The 24,797-nt window shown below is 43.7% G+C and overlaps 1 protein-coding gene across 16 annotated transcripts in view; it reads left to right on the top strand.

Moving 5' to 3' along the window:
• The window catches only part of LOC120900882 (peripheral plasma membrane protein CASK), a 197,608-nt gene that overhangs the window by 11,457 nt on the left and 161,354 nt on the right, over positions 1-24,797 (top strand). For all 16 annotated transcript variants that reach the window (XM_040308493.1, XM_040308570.1, XM_040308586.1 and 13 more), the window contains exon 3: positions 18,216-18,328. In XM_040308493.1, coding sequence (XP_040164427.1) covers positions 18,216-18,328 — 113 coding nt within the window. The remainder of the gene's footprint in view (positions 1-18,215; positions 18,329-24,797) is intronic.

The following is a 24,797-nucleotide window of genomic DNA, read 5'->3' as shown; positions in this document are numbered from 1 at the left end:
GAGAAGAAGGAACGGAATTGGGTGGAGATTTGGAATTACAGGCCGTGTTTGTGGCTGCTGGCACAAACTAAAACTCTGACGAAGATTTATAGCAATGGTTGACGCCACTGTGTGTGTATGCCTGGTCGGTAAGGTGTGATGGGTGAGTTACATATGGCTATATTTATTGCTTCACCGACCAGCAATCGAACCATGGCCGGCCAGGCAGCCGTGAGTGTGTTTGATGCGGTGCAATATCGTACTTGACGCTGACAAATCGAATTTGTGTCGCTTTTTTGTTGTTGTACTGGCGAGCGCTCACCGTATCGATTGCGAACAGCCGACGGCACTTCGTGATTCGTGATCGAACTGTATTATTTTATGTCTCGTTTTGCTTCACCTTCCTCCCCACCTCTCCCTTTCACACCTTTACCGGGATATGCTGGAAGCTGATAAGTCGAATGCATTAGTGTCGGCTTTTTCCTTTTTGCGGGAAAAGTTTCGCTTCCACTGCTCGACGTGTGTGTGTATATGTGTGTGTGTCGTCGCTGTACTGCGTTAGTGCGAAGTACTCAGTGCAATCTGCCCCGAGCAGGCTGAGGCCATTTTTGCCAAAAAGTACTTTACCGGAAAAAGCGAACTGATCTAAAAATGGGATCCAACGCAGCGATGCGACAGACGCGCGTGACGGAGGCTAAGGGGCTGAAACAAAGTAAAACATATGTGCCCTGCGAGGCACACAACATTTTTTCCTTCCTTCCTTTCTCGTTACGGACGACCATTTTCCGTGCGTCAGTGCGAGCTTGCCGAGGGAGTGTGGGTCTGTTTTTCCTTCTACGTGTGTTTTAGCAGCAGCAGCAGCAGCATGGGAAGGTCACGTACCCGGTACAAACTGGGAAATAATTGATACGCGATCCCACAAGAGTTGAGAGTGGAGTGTGTGTGTGTGTTTTTTTTTGGCTTTTTCCCTTGGCCGGGCTGTGAAACGACGACCGGCGAGTCTCGTCAGGCCCATAAGTGCGAACAGCGGCGAGACTCGGCAGCAGAACACGCCCGGTTTCGTGACACATACACACACACACACACACACACGACGTATGGTAGCGTTGAAAAGTTTTTGGACGTCGTTCAAAAAACATTCTTCTGATCCGCTGCCAACCGCTTGAAACGGTGCGGCGATAACGGAAGCATGTTTGTAGTGACGCCGTTGTACCGGTGACCCTTTCCTGGTTGGGGAGAATGCGTGAGCCACCTTTCTTCGTGCCTTCAGTGCAGGTGAAAGAAACGATCAAGACGTGTGTGCGCGTGTGTGTGTGTGTCCGTTATTTGGTTGTATACAGCGCATGGGTGCGCAAAAATATCGCCAGAGTGCACCTGGACGTGAATTTGAAGAAAGCATAAGCAGGGCGCTTTTCTTGTTTTGCTCCGTTTTTGTAGAAATTCAAAAGACTGTGGATGGCAAGGGTTTTGTATTGGGATCCGTCCGGTCGGAAAACGGGGAACGCATTTTTGGATCCAATACTACAAGCGTCTGGTGAAGCAAAAGTTGATCCTACTGCAATAAGACATTAAGTTCATACTGGGAAGGATGTATTTCGCTTACTCTCTGCTACTCTCTCTCTCTCTCTCTCTCTCTCTCTCTCTCGCTGTTGTGTGCAAGGTTGAGTATGTTAATATTACATCGTTCGCATGATTGGAGAAAATGGACCCCGTTTATTGACTTTGCTCCGTTTGCTTAGTTCCTTTTGGGTAGGAAATTGATTATGAACTACAAATGCTTATAGAGCTGGATATGAACAGCTTGTGGCGTGCTTGCTTTCTGCAATATTGAATGTTTAAAGCAAACATCTAGCGTTATTTGGTAGAGCGTAGTCAAAGGAGAACGAGCGAATGTCTGGTTTGCATTCTGGCATTCAAAACCCCGGCAGTTTCTTTCGTTCGTCATAATATTATTATATTTAAAACGTCAGTGCAAGGATATCTAGTGAAATTACATTTCTCAACGGTATTCAGTTCCATATAAACTATTTCATAACATAGTTCCATGGTAGTGTGGTCAAAATTTCAACCTAATACACCATAAACCGTGGGTTCCAAGAAGTTTTTTAGAAAATATATTGGAATGATTTTGAAAGACCAACCACACCAACGCGGTTTGAGTAAGGCGATTGATATGAATATTAAAGGATAGTAGCAAAATGAATAATATGAACACAATTTCGGCTGTTAATTAAACATCAAAGTCCAACTGTAATAGAATAGAGCGTTTCTCTTATTGGATATTTATGAACTATTTGCTCTCACTTCAGTTCTTTTGTTCATGGTTCGTTTCTACCGGTAATGGTATGATCGAGATCTATTAGCTTTCTGGTAGTTTCGTTAGTCACAGCTTGTCGAATCATTTGTTTTTTAACCCGACATGTTAAACTATATTTCCTTTTCTTTATTTTACTTACCCCTTTTTGTACACGCTTAAACGTACGCTCAAAGATGAAGAAATGGAAATGCTTTTGTTTTCAGACCCGAAGCTGGCTGCGTTTTCTGAGAGAGTGTTGCATATTTCAACGTTAGCTGACGCTTGAAACAATTGTGTACACCTACTGCTGAGCTCTTCATTTGATGCAGTTAAATGTCGGGACCTTTCTTAGAGCTCCTTCCCCTATTTGCCCGTCCCTTCCCGGAATCCAGCCAACGAATGTCGTAACATTTCTCTCATATTTCGTTTCGAACATTAAAAATTCATTGGATCAAATATTCAATGGCTTGGTCTGACTTCGGTTTTGACTTTGTCGACGCAAAGGAAAAGCTTCGCTGTTGCAGCAGAGAGACAATAACAAAAAAGGATGGAATGGAGAAATTTTCCACTTGAACCGTTTTGTTGTTTTGGGGGTTTTTCCACTTTTGTTCTCCTCGAGTATCACCACCCCTGTGGTAGAGGAGGTTATGAGCAGGGGTGAATGTGTGTGTGCGAGAGAGAGTTTGGTGTCTCGGGGACATGAAAGAAATTGTCCTTTCTCTATTTGCAAAGACTCGCCCCTAAACCGGAATGCGGAACTATGCGTCTTTTCTTTGTCCATTTCATCCGCCATTAACCGGGCACATTGGTGTGGAAAATATTCATCCAAAACGGGGCATCCCGAGCGGCACGGGAAGATGTTACGACTGCTGGGTGGGTCTCGGGTAACAAACGTTAAACTTTGTGTGAACCCCTTTTTTTCAAGCGCGTTGCCTGTTTATGCATGTATTCTAGAGTGTTTTCTCCGTCTGTCGTGTTGTGTGCGCGGCGGTTTTCCCGTTTTTGTTGCTGTTGCTTTCGCAATGCTATCATCTTACTTGGGGTCGGGCTAGATTTATGTTCTTCATCGTACGCCGTGTTGAAGCGAATGATTTGGCACCGGTGAGCTTTTCGGGCTCGCTGCTGCTCTTCCTTTTCTTTCTCTCTGGGGGGCTGAGAGAACGGTTGTACGTCTTTGCACTGGCATCTTGACGTGATATGATTTTGAGGTGACGTCCAACGGTTGGAAGTGTTGCGAGGAAGGATAAATTTAGAAACTGTTGAGACTGGAAAACATGCCAAACAGCGCACGGGGAGATTTGTGCGATATAAATAAACGAAACAGTTATCAAAATGTAAAGGGTTCCAATTTCCACTCAGGTTTAATCCATTTGACACCTTTTCCCGTGGTGCTCTGCACTGCTTGGTGAACGTGGGTAGCTGTCATGTTTAGATCCTTTTGTTGCTGTGCTCTTACCCGGGACTCTTACACGCATCTGTTTGAAACCCCGCGAGTGATATACTATATTTTGTCATAGCTTCGTTTGTGCGAATGGAGTTTCTCGTGCTTCCTTTCTTGCTGATCTTTCTTTCTGAAAGTGATCAAAAGTAAACTTTTCCGCCCGATTGTGCTGTGTTGGAGCTTTTTGTTTGCAACCGTTTAACGCGCACCGAGCGAGCCGGGTGTGAAGGGTTTTGGCAGCACACAAATTAAAGGATGATCGTCGCTGTAGCGGTAAAATCATTTTCCACTGAGGGCGGGTTGTATGGGGATGGGGGTCGCGTTCTTCCCTTTCTCGGTCGCCGCACCATCTGCACCGTTTATCGTTTTACCGTTCACTTTTATGGCGGGTATCATTTTACGGGCTTTATGAGTGAAAGTGAAGTGAGGGTTGATTGAGGGTTAAAACACAACGATGGTCCCCACAGTCCCCGGAAGTTAGAGTGCCAAAGGTTGCCAGTGGAGTTTGCGAGCAGTGGTGCAATACCCCTGCTAGGTTCAGGGTTTTTTGTCGTTCGTTTGTCTTCCTTCTTTTCCTGGGTTTGTCTGCCTTTTCCATGTTAAAGGCGCGCCTGGATATGCTTTTTCAAGATACCGCTCTCATGCTGAAGTTAATTGAAGTGGCTTAAAAAGTGTTTGTAATGTGCGCGATAACGAAGGTGTTCTCGCGACTCTTACCTGCGTGTGGGCCTGGGCTATAAAAGTCTGTGTCCAATCCGTATGTTTTGTGGATGGTGGCTTTGGGGGTGAAGATTTTGGCACCCTTTGCATCCATTAGGCTTCAGCGTTTTAGTGTTCATTTTATGAAATTGTGGTTAACAACGGGTTTCGCTATAATAAAGCATGTAAATTGTTCTGTTTTATGTGCGATTTGGCTTCGTACAGGTGGGTTAAAAGGATGGTTTTTGTGCAGAGGTTTAGACATAAAATCTTAAAATTGTCCGAATGAAACAGATAAATAAGTTAATGAAAGGAAATATTGAATTACGGATTGGCTGTGTTTGGTAGCTTATTACTTAACTAGAATCGTTTTGCTACTAGTATCTAGTAGTTTTGTTTATAATGAGCTCTATTCAACACAATCGGCCAAGTTTGTGAATGATTATTTTCAGTCGTCATTTAATTTTTATGTTTTACATTGCGTCGACTAGAGTACAATGGTATAAAATCGTTATGAAACTCAACCAAATCTGAATAGAATTTGATTGGTTATCATTTCATCGTGTGAGTTGACCGTCATCATATTGAAATGAGTATATGAAGGTCGACGGACAATCCTACCAAATTTAACTCGGGATTAGTGGCTTTCGGGAAAGAAATGGAATGCAGTATGATGATTTAATTATGTTCCTTACCCAAAATAATTAAAACTTCTTTAGGACTTGCTGAGGGCGATTTTTCATGGTTTTGAATCTTGAAGCTTTTAAAAGAGATTATTGTGTTTGTATAATAAATTCAATTATGTGGGTTCTAAGATCTCTATATTTATGCGTGTCCGGTTCATGCTACTACTTTATAGCTAGAAATGCTTACTTACCCATAATGTTATCTTTTATTGATTCGTCCTAGTGGGTTTCGACCCAAGCAATGTCTGTCGTCTGTAAAAAAACGCAAAAAATATAAAAAAGCACTGATTGAGGACTCTCATTCCGTGGCGCTCTACCGCTACATTCAGTAAAGTTTGGGTGAGAAACGGCCAAACAATGCAAAACATAGTTGCTGACACTGCGGCGATGACACGGTACTCTGGTGCAAGCATGCAAGCAAACAAAAAAAAGAGGGACAATTTTACGGTAATTATGAGCCTGGCTGCAGTGTCACAGGAAGCTTGGGACACAAAAGCAGCGAAATAACGCCAGCAGTAGAAGCAGAGAGAAGATGATGATGCTAGTAGTAGTAGTAGTAGTAGTAGTAGTAGTAGTATCAGCAGCAGCATTGGCATTGGCAACAGCAAGACAAACGAGATTGGCCCTGTGGCATCGACGGTTGGCTGAGTTGCCAATACGGCATGATTCGTGCTGTCCGGGTCCCCGCAAGCTTCTTATCGAAACGGCACCAAGCACCGGTCGGACACGGAATCACTGTGACAATGGCTGTTGGCTGAAGCTTGGTGGATTGGGTCGTGTTTCGCGGCCCACTCCCTGATCATCACCGTGCAAGGGAGCTGGCGTGCTATGTATTGCTATTTTTTCACACACTCACTCAAACAAGCACACATACACCCGCGGGTGCCAACGATAAAGTGAATGCACAGCCGCTGCCCGGAACGGCTCGAATCGCGGTTCGTTCATTCGTGAAGCTCCCGTCCGGTGCATGCATACGTAGATCACTGTCATTAGCCGAGGGATTTTCCTGCTTTTCCGGCCGTGAGCCTTTTGATAGCGTTGACGTACTTTTTCTTTGCTTTTTCCCGTGTGACGCGTCTGTGTAAAACAAAGGGTGGTTGTAAATGTTCTGACAGAATGCGAAACATTTGTCTTCTTGTCCATTTCATTGTTCAATGATAAGTTATCGTACTTGTTTGTATACATTAATTTTCAATGAAATTGTATGTAAAAAATATGGATTTAATTATGATGCTATCGAAGTTGGGTTACGTTCAGGTTCTTTTTTCTTCAGGAGAATATTCATTGTCATGAAGAATCTTGAATTCTATTAATATTTAAATTGTATTTATTTATTTCGATGAATTTTGTTTGGACGGTCAGAAATGGGTGAAAGAGATGTTATCTTCCGTTCTAAATTTTGGACTAACTCAGCCATCGTCCAATATTGTAGGATGTCGGAGCTTGATGCATAGCACCTTGGCAACTCAAAATTAAAGTACTTCCATATGCGCTGCCTACAGCTGCAACCGAAATTGAGTGACATAATAGGCACTTGTCCTGTTATTTCCGTGGCCCGCTGGAGAGCGAAGATTGTGCAGCAGAAATTAATTTACTGCATCCCGGTTTGCTTCCCGGCTTTTGGCTACCGGTTTTCGGAAGACAACACTTGATCCAAGATTCATCCCATCACGATGCTCCACTAGCTGCAGCAATTGCACTGGGTGAAGTTCCATCACTACGGCACACACCCCGGCAGGAGGTAAATTGGGATAACAGCTGCAAAAGCCCGCCCACTGGAATGATCGTTTGTGGAGGTGAATTGATGATGGCCACGGTCACAAGCCGCCCTCAAACGCCGAACCGAAAGAGGGGGATAGAGGTAAGCACAAAATGGAAGCGATCGGTAACGTAGCATCAAATTGAGTGGATGGTATTTGTCAAAGAGAATCAAAGGAGTTGTCAGTGGGGCTGGCAGCATTAATGAACGAGACGCTCATCGGACTAACAAATCGAGCTCTGGTTCGTTACGTCAAAAGTTTTCTGATGGAGGATAGAATGATGGTCCACTGCGCAGGCATTGGTTGGGGGCTGCGGTTGACACTTAATAAGTGCAGCTTGATGGCTACGCTTTTGGATCGGTGTGGACAGTAGCAGGTGGGAAGAGGCGCTTGAATCTAGAAAGTTAAATAAGGGTTTTGAACCGAACACAGTTTCTCGCATGAGATAATTTCCCTGGAACTCCTATTTTGAATGTTGAAGATCGCTCACAACTCTTCTTGCTTTAGTACATTTGCAAGAACACGCTGTTGTTTTATATATTTTCCTCTAGAAGGGACGCCCAAGCGTCCGGTTATTGTTGTAAGCACTCTTGTTAGAAGAGTGAAATTCAAAAGATTAGATTCAACCCTGCTCGGTTTGGATACGGCTCAGAAGAAAGGAGAGTGCCGGTGTGCCATAACGGGCGATACTTAGTCGGTAAAGCACCTCATAACAGGTCCGGAAGAACGCACTCGCACGCAAACATTCGGAAAGGTATTGTGGTGTAAGTTGCCTACACAAAACCGCAACGAAGCATGCTTTCGTAATGGGTGCTGAAGGGTACGTTCGTTACTACCTATTCCCCAAGAAGCAAAAGATTCCGGATTGTCTCATGTGTGTGTGTGTGTGTGTGTGTGTGTGTGTGCCGCCTAAAGACAAGTTTACGTGTTGAAGGAAGACAAGAATAAAGTTCGATGAAGAACAATAACAATATTTCAGGATTTTTAGCACCTATCAACCTCATTCGTCTGGCGGAGAAACCCCCTCGAAAGGCTTAAACCCTAACGCTCGGCGTCCTGCCTCGTTAGCTGTGTTCCAAAGGGAGGCATTTTTCTTCTCTTTGTTGCTCTAAAGTGTTGTTCTAGCCCGCAGGCCTTGTCGGATCCCCTCGTCTCCCTCCAGTAACGTACGCATTATTGGCGGTATCACTAACATGCTGAGAACCGTGGTTGGTAGGCATGGCCCCATACGATTTGACCTTTACTGTCGTGGGAAATATGAAATGTTGGTGGCATCGGTGACGCTTCGGCACCGGGTAGAAACAGTTGGTCAGACGGCACAAAACGGAAGCCATAAATGGTGAAAAGTTTTTTGCTGTCGTGCAGGCAGGGATCTAGTTTTTGGTGGCCCGTTTAGCGACGGATTGTGGTGTATAGGAAGCGAAAGTGAGAGTGTTTGAAAAATCGCGAAGCCATTAACTACATGCTTTATGTGGCACCTTTTTAGTGGACATGGTGGCGAGGGCGGCTACCATTATTGTCTGGTGCTACGCTTTTCACAAACTTTGACAGGGGATATAGAGAAATTGATGAGTTTTTGTTGCCGTTGTTGTTGATACTGTCGTGTCGTTGGCTTCAGTATGTATCCCTCACTTTAGCAGATAAAGATTATGAATGAAGTGTTAGGTTTGGGTATATGTAACGTGAATCATTATTTAGACGTATTCAATTTTAGGTTGTAGATATGACTCATCAATCATGAAGAGTTTTATTTGCAAACATATATACATATTTCTTTTAAAGTCGTCAGCAGTAGATAACATTTTGTTTGTAATATATTTAGTATATCTTATCAAATTAAATGTAGTTTGTAAGTCGAGGTCGAGATACGCGCAATGAGTGAAACACAAAAATCCTAAAACAAATGATAAAAACGTGAAAAAAGGACCGGGAACGATTATTGGATACAGGATTGTGTTGAAAAGACACGTCAGCACAATTAACCAGCGCTAACAAGAGTCTCTGGCTCCCAGGACCGTTAAATGTCAAGGATCGACAGCAGAGTGGGCCGCGGCAAGCGTTTATAAGGGTCAGCGATGATTTCGTTGGCTTTTGTGTTAAAAGCACAGAGGAGCTCACTTTGCCGCGTTAATGGTGTAATCTCAGTTTTTTAAGATAAATTAATGAGAAACAATTTCTCTTCCCGCTGGGTCGCAAACTTTGTACATTAACAGCCAGTGGGAATATGGGGAAAGATGAATGTAGATACAAACGGCATAAAACAAGGAAGCTAAACAATATCACGAGCGTAACTTTGATCCTGATGCTTAGGTCTAAAGTAATACTCATCAAAATGTGTCTAGCAAATAATTACATTGCTCTGAACGCACGTGTCCGTGATTAAACTTGAACATGGTTTTGTCTTTTAGTTTATTGATGGCATAGCGGTTTTACCCTTATCGTTGGCAGACGTGAGTAAATGTGTCCTTCATATTGCTTGAAACAGTGATTTAGTTTCGTACGTTTTAATGGGTGCAAAGTTTAACACTAAAGCGTATTTAATTACTAACCTTTACTGTCTCTTTAAACTGAATGATATTTGTACAGTGTGCTACTAGCATACAATAATTCCTCTAATTTGGACTTGCTAACATTTGAGGCATAGTTTATTTCTGCTTTTGCAATCTGCCCCTAATGTCGTTCGTTATCATTACTTGCCTATCACGTACTTCATCTTCCATCGATGAAATATCGATTAAGATCTAATCCACGTTGGATAGATTACGTACATGTCAGACTGAGCACACCCCAATGAGGCTATAATGAAACGTGACAAAATCGATGCCACTCGAGCAGCCAGCAACGTGTTAAATAGGTAGATTACACACGCGAAAGGGGTGAGCGCGAGCAGGGGACACGTTTTAATACTAAACTGCTGCTGCTTGCTGCTTGGTAAAATTGATGAAGTCATTGCCGGAGGGTGCTGCCAACCGGGATAGTCGTTATGCGGCGACTATCTTGAAGCTTGCAGTATTACCTAGCTTGCCTTTTTTTTGTTCAGTTTGTGTCATGATCTTTACCACACACTCATGTGGCCCTTGCATGCAACAACACACCTTTCAGTCTACGTGTACGTGTGTGTGTGTGTGTATGTTTGGCTCTTCCGGTGAGATACCGCTGACAATGCATGGACGCTACGTGCAAGCGCGGGTGCAGCGCTGGATGGTAGGAATAATAAATTGGAAACCGTTGCCACGGTGTGGATGATGGCGGATGAGAAAACTCCCGAAGCTCGTTACCCGGAGCGCTTGTTGAGGCAAAAAGTCGGTCTCAAAATTCCCGGCAGCACGGATGTTTTCAACAGCGCGCCATCATCATGTGTGTGTGTGTGAAGGTTGGTGGTGTGTTCCATATTCGCGCGGCACTTGGAGGGGTGAGTTTTTTTTCTTCTGGCGATGAGATAACTTAATATGTTGCTTCTGACTTTGCCACTGTCGCCTATTCGTTCTCTCGAAGATGCTGCCAAGGAACGCATGGGGCTATGAAGTGAGGGGCTATTAAATAAATACGAGCCGCGGAGGTTAATTGGACTAGGTTAGGCAGTTAAATTTGTTTCTCACGCATCGTTGATTGCAAAAATCGGCTAGAAGACGGTGCACGGCTAATGGTAGGTAGAGGTTGTACAGGTTGCCTTAGAGAATGTTTGCTTCACTGCAAACATTTTGGCCTCTTGTTTATGTTTTAAGTTTGTTGGGTACGCAGACACACTTACAAACAGATGGCGTATCAATAGCCGGATGAAAGCAAAATGAATAATAAATATTTGTTTTATTTTCCATCAAGGTACAGGCATGTTTCATTCGCGGAGCTGTTTTTATATTGTCGTTTACATGCGACATGTGACGTCGCTGATTTTGAAACGTAAGCGAAGAAAGCAGAATATTGGCAGGTGTGGAGTTATTTTTATTATATTCATGCCGTGTACGGTACCGAAATGAACGGTTGCCATTTAAGTTAATGTTACGCTGAAGATGAAATGTAAGTGAATTTGATCACATAGACGATGGTGTAGCCTGTTTGAAGAGGCACACTCGAGATATCGCTCGCGAGCTTTCGATTTGAACCGTCAGCAATCTGTTACTTTAATCAAACGTCACTGGTATCACTGGTATCGTGGTATCGTTGGAGAATGCTGCTTCACACAAGTCAACATTCCATTTAACTATGTATTAGGATGTTCATCCGAGCCAGCCTTGAAGGGGGCTTGTAGGCGAGTCACGTATAACTCGAAAGCTTGAACCGACATTTGAAGCATGAATTGTAAGGACCTATTTCGACAAGCGGTTACTTGGTTACTTGGTACTAGAACGCATCCGAAGCTTCTTACCGTAGACAAGCAATAAACTGTAAGGTCTAGAAATACTCTCCGTCCACCGTCATGGAACAGCAAGGCATTGGGTCTGGGTCGTGTACGCGATAATATAGGTCGGGTTTGAGGAAGAATTTTACGCTACACTGTAGTCAGGGAAAATTTACACGACAATGAACAGGCAACTGATCACCGTATAGTGGTAGGTAGCTTGTTGATAGAAGGCGGAAATAATGTGAACAACATGGAAAAAGGTTTTGGCGAGTAATGCAAAATGGCAACGCAGAACCTAATGCGGCATAAGTACCGACAACATGGGCGAGAACAGTATGTGTGTGTGTGACTTTTCTACAATGAACCACATTTTATTAAACGAACGCAAACATAATCATCAAATGATGCCATCGCGTCGCTCCTCGCTTGCTCCGAAATCGGAAATGCAGCTGGCAGTGAAAAGTGAACAAGAAGCGCTACAAAAAAGCTTATGCACACACATACAGGTAGCAGCTTTGCTGCCTCGGGTTGGTTGCTTTTGCATGCGCGATACATGATGGCTCACGAGAAAATGGATATGAAAGGAGCAAGGAAGCAGGGCAAATGAGCGACGGAAGCATGGTGCTCTAGTGTGTCGTCTGGTGCTAAGCATCCGTTGACGGGAAAAGCTCAGGTTTATGAAAAATGGACATTTGTAAACGTTGCATCGCATACGTCCTTTATCCGTCTTTACCATCATCGTTAGGTATCACCGTGCGCTTCTACCGAAAGTTGGGTCTTTCTTTTCGCTCTCTCATCATCAACGCAACCACCGTGTGTGTGAGTTCAAGTGGACGGTAGGTTGTTGCTTATTCAGGAGTTGGTTCTCGGTATTTATCCACCGGTCGCATCTGCTTTACCCACGCCCGTTTGCTGTTTGGCCGTGTTTGCACACGCTCCCATGGACTGTATTCTTATTGTGGCCTACAGAAACGAGAGAGAGAGAGAGGGCGGAGGTTTGTTGCTTGTGTAATGACAGTCCTGGCCTCGGGGCTTTGGCTTTTGCTGCGCGTAAAACCGCTTTGCCTCTCTATCAAATTAATGTCACTTGGACAAAAACATTAAGAAAGGCATAAACAAGAGGTCCCCGGTCGTACCGTTCGTCTGTCTGTACCAGCTCAGGGGTTTTACTTTGATGTGAGCGAATCTTCCCTTTTTTTGTTCTGACTGCAAAAAAGTTGTGAGGTTATCTTTGGCTGAAACTATGGATCCTTGTCATAAGGAGTTGGGAAGAGAGATGTGGATGGGGTAAATGGCAGGTAGACAGACAGTTTTAGTTCCAATGGCGACAAGGTAACACTGACTGTGTATCATCAGTAACAAAATTATATGAACAGAGCTACTCCATGAGAAGCTTGCCTTTACCAAGACACTAGCCTGCCAATTCTCTGCATGGTTAGGCTTAAGCCTGTAGAACAAACGTTACCAATAATAGCAATAAATTTAGTGGGAACAGACAAGAGATCGAAGAGAGACTCAAATCTTCTCCAAATACAAGTGTGTGTGTGTATATCCGGCCGTCCCCGGAAAGTGTCCCCGGTCGATCGGTTAAAGTGTGTCTACTACTCTGCCGAACCGACTGGAGAAGCTGATAACCCCGGGACCAATTTCTGTCTTTGACGACAAGTATAAGGTTCACTGCTGAACGTTTCCAACTCGTTCGGGGACTAAAGAGATTACATTGATTTGCGTGCTTTTCATGTGTTCTATTTTCTGCTTCGACTCTTCGGCTGAAAGCTAGACCATCGGTGAAGTGGGAGGGAAGTGAAAACAAAATGTATGATGCGGGATGTGATTTTGGGACGTTCTTCTAACATACGACATACGAGTGTGCGTTTTTTCGTTGCATGCTGCTCGATGCTTGTGTGATCCTGAAGGTGTTTGCGTCGGTAAAATCGTTTCTATTTCCCCGCCCGTGTTGTGTTTTCATTTCTATTTATTGGTAATGGGATTTGGTGTATAAAAAAGGTGCAAAAAGTCTATCACCTTTCACCGAGCGCAGTCGACAGCTGGAAGAAGAAGTAGGATTATGCTTCCGTATTGGATTGTAAATTTTTCATACATGAGCATCATTTTCAAGGCGTAATTCAATACGAATGTTATCGAAGTGGTAGTGCTCAGTGAAGTGGAAGTAAGGCTAATCCTCTCGGAGTGTTTTTTTCACGTCATGTGCTTTACGTTTGAAGATATTTTGCCTGATTTGGCCAGTTTTCAAGGGTAAATAATTGAATACAATTATGTGTAACGTTTTTGAAGTTTTGTTTTTGTGAATCCTCAATAAAGCTATCCTCATTTGAGCTAGACAACGAAATGCAACAATTGGAATGGGAGTTTGTTATATGAATTAACTTCGCTCGAAAAATTAGTGTCATTTAATCAAGATTTGGACCACATATGATGTACAGCAGCAGAGGAATTGATAAACTGCCCGCTTAGATAATACTTTGTATGGCATAATTTTTAAACATCATTCTTTGGATGTCCCTACTGTCCATACTGGCGCAGATGCTCATGTTGGTGGTGGTGATTAATACTAAATTACGAACTACCACTGCGTCCGGCTTACGTGCACACTGCTGATCACAAATGATAAATGATTGATTAAATGGACAACCTGTTTAAAAAGCCTTATGCTCTAGACGGTGAGGCATAATGAAGAAGGGTAACAGATTGGTCGATACCACCCCATCTTAAACTATGCTATAAACCTTCCTGTTTTTCACAAGCGCTTCACCACGCACTCGTAGAAGCCTACGGACAGTATTTCGCCTGGTCTCGTTGCCGCAGACGATGGAGATGTTATTGTATCATCTATCTTCATTACCTGACTATCCCAGACAACTGGTTGAGGTGTGTCGGGCTTCACCCGGTTCGACCAGCGGCAGTGTGTCAATCCACGTGTATATCTGGTGCTTCTCCCGGTTGGACGGTACGGGTCGATTTCGTAAATGGAAAATCTCTCGTTTTAATGGAAGATAAATATTCGAAGAGCTTAGGCAGAAGTTTTTAATTATTCATTGGTGATTTATACAGTGCTGTAAGCATTTGATATTCATAACCTGTCACAAAACTAATTAGCCGAGACAGGTTTTACCTGCATCGCGATGGCCCTGTGAGTTGCCTCGGTTGACAGCAAGTTTTAGCTTACCGTTCGACGAAAAACGAAAAGTGCCAAAACTATGGTCGATATCCTCGGACCATGCGAGCGGGACCGTCTGAATTGATGTGCGGGGTGAGGAGAATAGTTTTTCCGCTAGCTTCGAAAGGATTAAAATGAAGTCCCAGTGTGGAAATGTCCCAGGGGAGGTTATGAGCGTGTCCGAGTGTGTACCTTTTGCAAACAGCATGTCCAAACATTGGCCATGATGAAGGTTTTGGGATTTAAGTGTACACTGCGTGGTTGAAGTTCACACAGATTACTGTTGATAGCGAAATTGGGCAATGCGTATTGATGGTGGAGTTTGGTTTGCAGTTTTTATTGACCCTCCCTAGCGCGGGTACACGATTGCAGCAAAGTATTTCAGTTGAAACAATAGTTGGTTTAGTTTGTTGTTTGGGTACAGCTTGTGCTCAGAATACATACTCCAATAGCTACTTTTTGTGAACCCAGTTGTTTGACGAGTACGTGGACATCATAAATGCCGGGTTTTGAGGGAAAGTTTACCGATCCAATTACCGGAACAAAGCGGTATCGTTGAAAGCATTTCCGAGACGAGCCATTTGCTGATTGTTAGCGGTTTCCGGCTCGTTGTGATGTAACTTGTAAAGAGCTGCCGTTATTGGTTCGATAGCGATGCATCATCGTTATGCAGTGTAGCAATCGATGGAGAACCTCAATCATCTCGAGCCGTACCGTTTTAAGCTTTTGATGTAAAACAAATCCTCTCTGCCCATGGCTCTAACTCATTTCATACAATGGGAGTCATCGTGCTGTAATGTTTATAGAAGAAGCGCAATGTTTGTTCTTCTCAAGTTGTTTTGTTTACGAATGTATTACACCACAACATCTTGCTACCGTACATTTGCAGCTATCTGTCTTGTTCACATGGACGGTTGGTTGCGACAAATCCAACATCAATTCCATCCGTTGTGTATACGATGAAGCGATGTGAATGTTACGGAACTAATTAATAAAACGTTTGTTACAGATGAGTACACCACCATGCGGGGTGAAATGAGTATATGTGATGCGTTTCGTCATCATCAAGCTGAGTGGATGCAGCCGCCGGAGTATTTGCACTTAGTTGCTGAACGTGTTGAATTCCCTTGTAGGGATTGTGTCAGTTCGCCGAACAAGCGAACCATTAGCGATTATTAATAATCCACTCGGGCACATGCTAGGCCTGTGGAATATAATATCCGTTTGACAGTGCCGTAAAATTCGACCATTTGCTCATCTACCGTAAATTTGGCTGTTTATTGTGCATACAGCCAGTCGGACGGCGGATGGACCAGCGATATATTTACCTGGTTGTTAATTATGGCTGGAATCCGCTGTACGCGAATCCCTTGTTTGCCGTAAGCCATTGCAAAGAAGCAGCTCGCTACGTTGGCTGTTACGTTCGCGGGATGTACAGCGGATTCTTTCTGTCGGTCGTTCATCTGGGGCACTCTTGGGGGTTCGTTCAGGGATGCTCGTTTGTTCATTATCGAATCATGAGCCTGGATGGTCGGGAATGTGAAATGTAATGATGCTGAATCTGTTGTTTCGATGTTTGTTATTTGCACGTTAGCCTGTTTGAGAGTTGTTTTTTTTTCGTATGTTCCGGGTAGCAATTATTCTGCGCGACTCTCAGAACCTCTATCTGTTGAAATATTTTAGTGACAGGTTGCGAAATGGTAGTACCCTGAGACTAAATTGTTGCAGCCAGCAGAATAGGGAAAGAATAGTTGTAGTACGCGGGCAATTAGTGTATTAATTCTTCATGAAAAGGAAGTAGTAGCTTTAGAAATAAATCTTTTGAAGTGCTCCCATGTCGACTGCGAAACACCAAAGAATTCTAGTGCACCTACGAGGAACGTGTGTAACATCGTCCCATTATACAAATTAGAATGCATTATTTTTTCGGTTCACGGTACTAAGCAGCAGACGATAATTAGGAACCGCGTCTCTTGTTATCACGTTTGCAAGAAAAGGTAATTTTCTCACCGATGAAGGCAGATAAAGAGAGTACGAGCAGAAGGGCATGAGTGTGTGCATGGTGTCTAGTAAGCTTTTCCCTGTTGCCGTACGTTCGCAGAGCTTCACTTTGAATGGCATAGGTAGAGTGTAGTGGTTAATTTTGCTAACTGAATTAGTAAAAGGGGCGATGTTCATTACGGTTGCGCAGCTTCCCTCCGGGTTGATGAACTGAGATGGGTAAAAAAGGAAGGCAGTCATGAAAAAGTAAACAGCTCCCATGTGGTGCGTGTGAGTGGGCGCGGGTTTTGGTATTGTGGCTGCGAATTGTGGCAGCAGGACTAATTGGCTGGGCCGTAAATGGGCAGTCTCATTAGTACGATCACGTTCACTTTTTATTGCATTTAAGGTGTGTAATCATCAATCCTCCCAAAGGGTCGTTACTTTCCAAGTTTAGCTTATTTGATGATACGCGATTTGTTTGCGTTTCGATTTGATTTTGCATTTCCATGTACCGTAATTGTTTCCGTAGCATACTCAGAAAATGTACAACCATCACCCTACCTACACGACGCTCTACGCTGCACGTACAAAGGCTGTATGAATAATAAAGCGGGCAGTATCCTTAAACCAAGCGAGAATTGCAAATTTTTTGTAGCATAATGCTTGTGTGCTTTTGCTCGAGCGTATGGGGTAAGTGAGTGTAATAATGGAAGACGGGTACGTTTGTGTTTCAATCGAATTATGCTAGCGTAGCGCGAGCGAACCGATATTGATATGGGGTGCGTTCTGTTGTGTGAAGAAACATCTAATTTTCCAACTCGCTAGCGGAGAGACGGTGGCAAAGAAGTGGCACTGGAACGTATCCTCGCCAAATACAATTTACTTTCCGGCACTTTTGCGAGTGCAGATGAAAGTATTGAACGGGAAAATTAGGTGCTAATCATATATTATTCCTAACGGAATGGTGTGCAGCTGAACCAGTCTGTCGGCAGGGAGCGCATTGAGTGTATTTTGTAAGGTTGTCTTTAATCCTGTGGAGTAGGATGCTATGGCAGCGCGTAGGGAATGTATAATTTATATTTAAACTTGTATATGTGTATCAACAGGGGTAAAAATATCATACGAAAGTGTAAAGAAACAAGGCTAGGCAGCATAAGAGATGTCAAATTTTTCAACATTTTTATTCAAGCCTGTGTATGAACAAACCTGCTAGAGCAGAGTATGATTGTACCATTAAAATATAAGTAAGTTATTTACTTCAGTGCAACATGTTTCTACGCATGCTTGTAGTGTTTCTACTCGCAAAAATATAACCGGTGTAAAAATGAGCATAATTTGCAGCATTAAGAATACAGTGGCTTTAAGGTTTGAGTGAGTAAGCAGTGCAAAAAAATCATGCAAATTATTCTGCGTGTTTCAACCGACGGCGGTATGATGAGGTAATTAATGTGATTCCTCGTGGTTCTGTTTGCTGGTCGTCACTGCGCGTTAGAGCACTCGGTAGCGATGATTATGCTTTCTACCGCAGTACCGACAACGCGAGCTGCTAGCGGAACGTGCATAGTCAAGAGTAATTGTCATAGTTGATTTGATTTGATATCATTAGCTTTATTATGTGCATAAATTAACATTCAATGAATGGATGTGCGTTTGTGGTTTATATGAAGCGTATTATACATGGGAGATGCTGGTGAAGGCTGACAAAGAGGCAGATTCAATGTTGATTCAATGAATTGTACATAGCATACGATATGTAATTGTGATGTGTGTGTTTACATGCTAAACTAAATGTTATTAGATGTTCTATCACTGCAACTGTTGTATAACGTTTTCTATTGTTTCTAATTACAGAGGTCCATTTTCAATAGTTCGACGATGCATCCATCGGGAGTCGAACCAGCAATTCGCAGTCAAGATTGTGGACGTTGCCAAATTTACAGCCAGTCCGGGTCTCAGCACATCCGGTAAGTACAGTAGGCAAGGTATACATACTCGAGCAAAAACTGTAATACACTATTTACCTTGAAAAGCGCCTGCTGCTACAAGATTAGCTTTAATTTCTGGCAGTGGTACCGTGCTCTGTGCTGCTCGTCCCATGCACCTTCTTTAGGTCTCCGAGGAAACCGTTCTCGAAAATTGGCTTTTTCATCAGTCAAGTTGTACGTTTTTACACACTACGACACACCCACACCCACATACACATCCTCATTACTTTTCATTCCTCATCAGTACATTTTTCCTGCTGACACAGGCCATATTTCAGCAGAAGTCAACCATGCGTGCGGCTCTTTGCCGTTACGGCACCATCGAGAACTTGCTGCCGGCGGATCCGACCGGTTTCCTTGCCAGGCAGTGTCTCCCGAGCACTTCCGTCCGGTCGGTGTGTGTGTATGTGTGGGTAATGTAAAGCAAATAAGTAGAAGCAAAGTCGCTTTTCCGTTCGGAAAGTTACACGCAGCCGACGCTAAAATTATGTTTTCATGCATCAGTGCTTTTCGACATTTTCGAAGAACGGGTGTGTAGTTGCGATTGAAATGGGAGCTTACTGTAGGCGCGAGAACGCTTCGAACTCGCAGTAACATTGGTCGGAAGTGCTTGAAACGTTGCACAAAACATACACCTACATCTTACTGTACGCATTTGAAGCCGCCCAAGAAAACGGGTCGGAAGGTGCTCAATCGGTGAAGTGCGTCCCTGTTGCCCTGCTGGAGTTCGCAAACGGCACCGTGGATGGTACTCGCAGCAACGTTGATCCGTTCCGACAGACTGGTGCTGACGAATATGTATAATTAATAATTTGCTGTACGTACGCGCACCAAGGTGCGTAGGGAGTTTGGTGCGGTAGTCGGTGAAAAGCTTGTGGTTTTGTGATTTTACTGGCTGCTGATTTGGTGTGAAACCACACGCGAGATGACGTGCGCGCAGGGTATGAAGGGAGCAAAGAAATACTCACTGGTTTCCCTATTTGAAAGGAAAGCACCCGAATCGCAGGCACGCAGAAGCGAACAGGTGTCGAGGGGAAAGTTTATAGGATTGTGTTGTTTTCCCGAAAAAAGGGGTTTAGCCTCGGTAACAACGGAAACACGTTGCGTTTCCCGGGAGGGCTTTTCGATGGCTTCATCGGTTTTTGCAGGCGTCAGATTGTGGCGTGAAACGGTTGAAGCTGTTCGGGCACGGAACTTCCGTAATTCAATTTGGCGGGAAATGGTCTGGAAGAGGGACCTCGGTAGCCAGCCCGAGCACGAACCGACGTGGAGGTGCCCGTGTGCCTGCCCGTGGATGATTGATTACGTCGTCACTGCCGTTGTCATCATTATTCATTCGTGCGGCACCAATGAAACGCCAGACGCCGCCACAGTCCGGGTACCATTTGCTGGAACGCCGTGGGAGCCATTTTGGAATTTGGAGAATGCCGAACGAATTCACCATGAACGCACGTGCGCTGCTACTGGGGACGGATTGGAGCGACATCCGCGGGCAGAAGACGGTGTGGTGCTGGTGCGATGTTAATTGAAGTGAACTATGTTCACCGCACGCCGGGGTGGGAATCCGATGCGGGAATGGGGTGAGCGGTTGAGGCGGTTCCATCTCGTTTGATTTGTGTGTGAACTCTCATGGAACATCGCCAAGGTATTATGGAGAGGCATGGCTTGACCTGCCGTTAAATGTCATCCATCGTACCCGAAATTCATCGTAAACTTGCGTACGGGTGAATGGGGGTGACAGACACTAAAAGTCACCAGTTGCTTGGGTGAGTTGCGCAAGGGTTATCGGGAAAGTTTTGGAAAGAGTGTACGGGAAAGAGCGCAAGCTTGTGGGATACTTTCGTCGTTTGCGATTTGCTTGCTGTCACTTTACTGGGAACTCTTACAACAATGGACCAACTGCCTGTGTCGGTTTGGTGCCATCGTCGTTAAAACAAACCAGCAAAGGGGAAGCCAATTATCTTTGGAAAGATTAATGGAACATGGGCATGATTTATTGTGCACGAAAAGAGTGTGGTGATGTACCGACCAGTGTAGGACACTTGGTTGTCGGGAGAACATTTGATTGTTTAGCTCTACAGCAGCCAGGAGCCTGTGGGAAGGCAACGCAGAAAGAATGTTACAATCGAAGATTGTCCATCACAGAAAGTTCGAATTGGCAAGCACGGGATGTCAAACCGAACGCAAAAGGGGAACGACCATAGCAGGCAGCACGCCGCTGAAGGAAAGAAAAACTACATGAATAATTTATGCCTAGTCGGTTCCTAGAAGCACCGGATGATAGAGGAGGTTACCATGTGTGATCGACTCACACGAGCGCAAAGAAAGATTCGCATTCACTCAGGCAAACTTTCGCCCTGTTTTATTCGTGTGGCGAAGTAAAAGCCTTGCATTATACATTAGCCCAATACGGATCGGTCGTTTTCCAATCGTCCAAAATCTAAGAAGCGATCTTTGTGTGCTTTGTGGTCGGAGCTTGCGGACAGACTCCATCACGCTCGGAGATAATTTGATAAAGTACTGCTGACGACTGAGTGTGTATTTTGTTTTCGGTTAAGGGCGGCGATGATGGGAAATTTATTTTTACATGCCTCGATTAGAATTTCTCTTTGAGGTCGCTTTGGGACGGTTTGTAAGTTAAACGTTTCAATTTGCGATTCGGTGGAATCTGGAAATCTATGCTTATATATGTACAAAACTGCTTTTCCAAACCAACCGTAGCAGAGTGTTTTGTAGCAACGACCAAATACTGTAGTTGTAAGCCTGTGCAGACAATTTTCTGATGCTCTTTGGTGAATGTACAGCAATGTATAGCTCTAGCCGATAAAATGCTTTTAGCTTCATTGTGCCGTACCGGTTTCATTTGCTGCAGACTTTCAATAATGCTGTACAGCCTTGCTGTTCATTTTTGCGTTTCATGTACCACCGCTTGTACCCTCCCGCCGGAACGGAGTGTAAAGAATGTCCATCGACGTGAAATTCATTACGTTGAAAAATTACTCGAGTCCGGATGGTTGGCGAACCTACCATTCCGCTGATTAGTATTCTTGCCACACAGTCAAGTCGACCGAAGACATTATTGGCCCTGGTGGTGGTGGTTTGCCGTATACCACAGTTCCGACACCAGTCCTGTTTGTTTTACCAGGGCCGTTGGTCAAAGAGATCTGAAATATTCGAAATCCTGCCCATTACATGGTATCAGTCCCCTGCTTCATCTGATATCAATGGTCACTGTGAGGTGGGAAGGTGTCCGGGCGGCGGACAAAAGTACAACAATGCAATGAGTAGGAGTGGGTGGGAGAAAAGGGGAGGAGGGTAATAATACACAAAAAAACCCGCCCGCTGGGACCTGCTCGTGGAGCGTGTTGTGCACAGGCATTCGTTTTGTGCGAAGAATTTGCTGTAGGATGAGCTGGAAAAGCGAAAGCAATTATCATAGATTATGCACTGTGGCTTGCCGTTCGTTTCGATTAGCGGCAGGCCGACCGGCTTGTGTGTGTGTGTGTGTGTGTGTGTGTGTGTGTGTGTGTGTGTCTGCTGTTGACTGTGGATGCATAGTTTTTTGTCGTGTCTTTTTTATGCTCTCTTAGGAGCGTTTGTTATGCCACGCTTTTGTCTAGATGTAGAAAAGAACGAACAGCCTGAAAATCAGGAAGAGAAAAACTAAAATAATTTGTTGTTTATTAAATTTGTCGTTTCTTATCGGAGCAAGATGAAGCAAATGTATATCGTGGAATACAAATCTGTCCAAAACGTTACCGAGTTGAAGCCACAGCACGCTTTTGACGGACTGAATGTTCAAAAACTGAACTGTTTGCAACGCATAAATCGTTTGTAGAAGACTTGTTGTTCAACAATATGTGAAGAAAAATGGACCTAAAATGAAATAAAATATGTGAGCTACAGTCCAGCTTGCAATAGGTGTCATTTGAATTGTTTGCTTTTGTAAAAACTTATTTATATGGGAAGAAACGATAGCCCGATGTAAATTTAAGAATTGTTCATACATCTTTGTATTAAAGTAAGGTTTGTGGGAGTGTAAATTTTGTTTTAATAAAAGAATCTTCTTGCTGGTTTACTGTATGTTTTGATGACTGAAATACGTTCATGCGTTATCTCGTTTTGTTCAGCTCCAATTTGAAAAATAAAGGGCACGTAAATCACGCAATAGATTGGCATATTTTGCATCTCCAAAGTTTTCATCAGAACAAACCACAACGTAGCAAGAGCGTAAGAATAAAAAATACCGCTATGAATAAATTATGCTGTTCAGTTTTATTGTAAATCCCCGTTGCTGAAAGTGAAATTTATGTTCGGGGCCGCAAGTTATTAAGTTTTTGGCCAGAGGAGAGAAAAGTGCACGTCGGCACGAAGGGAGCGTAATTCGGATTGATTTCTCAATTTTATATGGGTACTCAGTGAATTTCCGGCAAAAATGGCGGGGCTTGCGAAAGCGGGTTAAAGATTGAAAATCATCCCAATAAAAAAAAGCAAAGGAGATATTTTTCTTCGATCGATAAACCCATTTCCTGCCATTGCCTGCGGTTAGTACATTTTCGTTGAAGCATTTCATCTTCACAAAAAAGAAGGGACCACGCTAATAACAAATATTATTTCCAATAATGTATAATGTGGATGTGAGAAAAAAAAAACACCCTGACTAAAAATTGAATATTTAATGGTTACCAAAGTTATGGGAGCTACAGGATGCTGCGAATACTGCTGCTGTCAGACGAAAATTGTGGCTGTTATTTTTCACCCTAAAGCTCACGGCACAATACCTGTGCCCCAAACACAGATGGGTAGATTTGTGAAAGCGCGAGCTCCACCGGTGTAAGTGGACTAAATAATTTGACTCTGTAAATGGAGCCAGAAGTCATGCAGTAACCGTAAAGCACACGTGTTGTGCCGTGTAGCTTGTAGCATACCACGGGGAGATTGTTTTCTCAGCAGCATGGTAGCAGCACAGCCCTTGCAACACCATTCGTCACCGTTCACACGAGGCATTTGGTTCCCATTCCAAATAGTATGTATGAGTGCTTGTGTGTGTGTGTGTTTGTGTGTGCATGTGATGAGAAGAATTCAATTTCCGTCCAAGTTATGGAGCGTGGGGGAAGGTATACGACGGGTGCCAGCACTACGAGAAAGAATCCCACTACAACATGACCTCTCCTGCGAAGACGAGGTGAAGTCATGGCGAAGTTTTGGTTTGATGATGGCTTGGTCTGGTTGGCTGCTACTACATGTTCTAATGAATGCAAAAGTTCCATCGGTATGTTGGTCATGTGCTTCACTCGAACACATGCACGGTATTATGGCGGCGGGCACAGTGTGTGCTCATCGTGTGGGTTCAAAGAGGTATAATAAATAGTGTCAATAGGGTAGAGTTATCATTCCTTGTAAGCGTTTCACTTGTTACACGGCCCCAGTGAACTAGTTGCGAATAACTAATTAAAGTGGTTAGCGTTGTAGCTTAACAGTCATTTCAATCGGAATTTATATAAACAGTTAGTTCATTACGGTGTACATGCTTATTCAAAAGCTTATATATGTTTTCATTTATGTTATCATACAAATCATTTTACATCAAACAACGTGTAATAAAATAGATCGATAGTCTTACAAAAACGATTATTTTAATGGATAGAATACTAATGATATTTAAATTTTCAATTAAATTATAAATGATCCTATACACGAATAGGGAAATATTTTATTCCTTCACTGTAAGGCTGACTGTAGAGCTGGCTTCTATATCGCTATATATGCTTCCCTCTCAATGCAAGAGGCTGTGCTAAGGGTTGCCTGCTTAGGAATTCATGCCAGCTTATATATGCAGATCTACGAGCGCGTCACTGAATTACATGCCATGATATTTTGGTAAAGTGTGGTCCCTATTTTTAGCATTTGCTTCTGGCTTGTATGTGCCTGACAAGGGGCCTACGAGGGCGTGTGTTGGCTTCGTAGGCCGACGTAGAGTTGCTGATTTTTCAGAGCTTTTTGGCTTGTTGGTTGGCTTTGTCCTGCCGCCGGTGGTTGACGTTTGTAGCTGCTTCTGATGCAGCTGCTGTTGCTCGCTCTATTTAAACGGCCCGTGGGATTAGGTCGCCGATCGAGAATCTAGTTGCCACGCCTCCTTCCCGTGGTCGAATTGCTGGAATGGAAATGAAGCAATTTTGAGCCCCGAGCCGTTGAACGGCATTTGATTATTTTGCCCGTGGTGCACGCGTATACATTGTTTGTTATCGTATCAAACCTGTAGCTCGGTTTTTGTTTCAACTGGGCTAGCTTTTGTTCGATGATGGTGTAAAACATAATTTCATTTTGATGGCGTGAATGTTAACGAGCAATTTGATTTGTTTAGCAAGAAGGGAAAATAGAATATTATTGCAAAATTTAATGCTTGCGGAAAAATGGAAAATCGTGTGTAGCTACAGCCTAAGATCAT

The sequence above is a fragment of the Anopheles arabiensis genome, chromosome 2 (genome assembly GCF_016920715.1).
Source record: "Anopheles arabiensis isolate DONGOLA chromosome 2, AaraD3, whole genome shotgun sequence".
Classification (NCBI taxonomy): domain Eukaryota; kingdom Metazoa; phylum Arthropoda; class Insecta; order Diptera; family Culicidae; genus Anopheles; species Anopheles arabiensis.
This window is presented reverse-complemented; position numbering and strand designations above follow the sequence as displayed.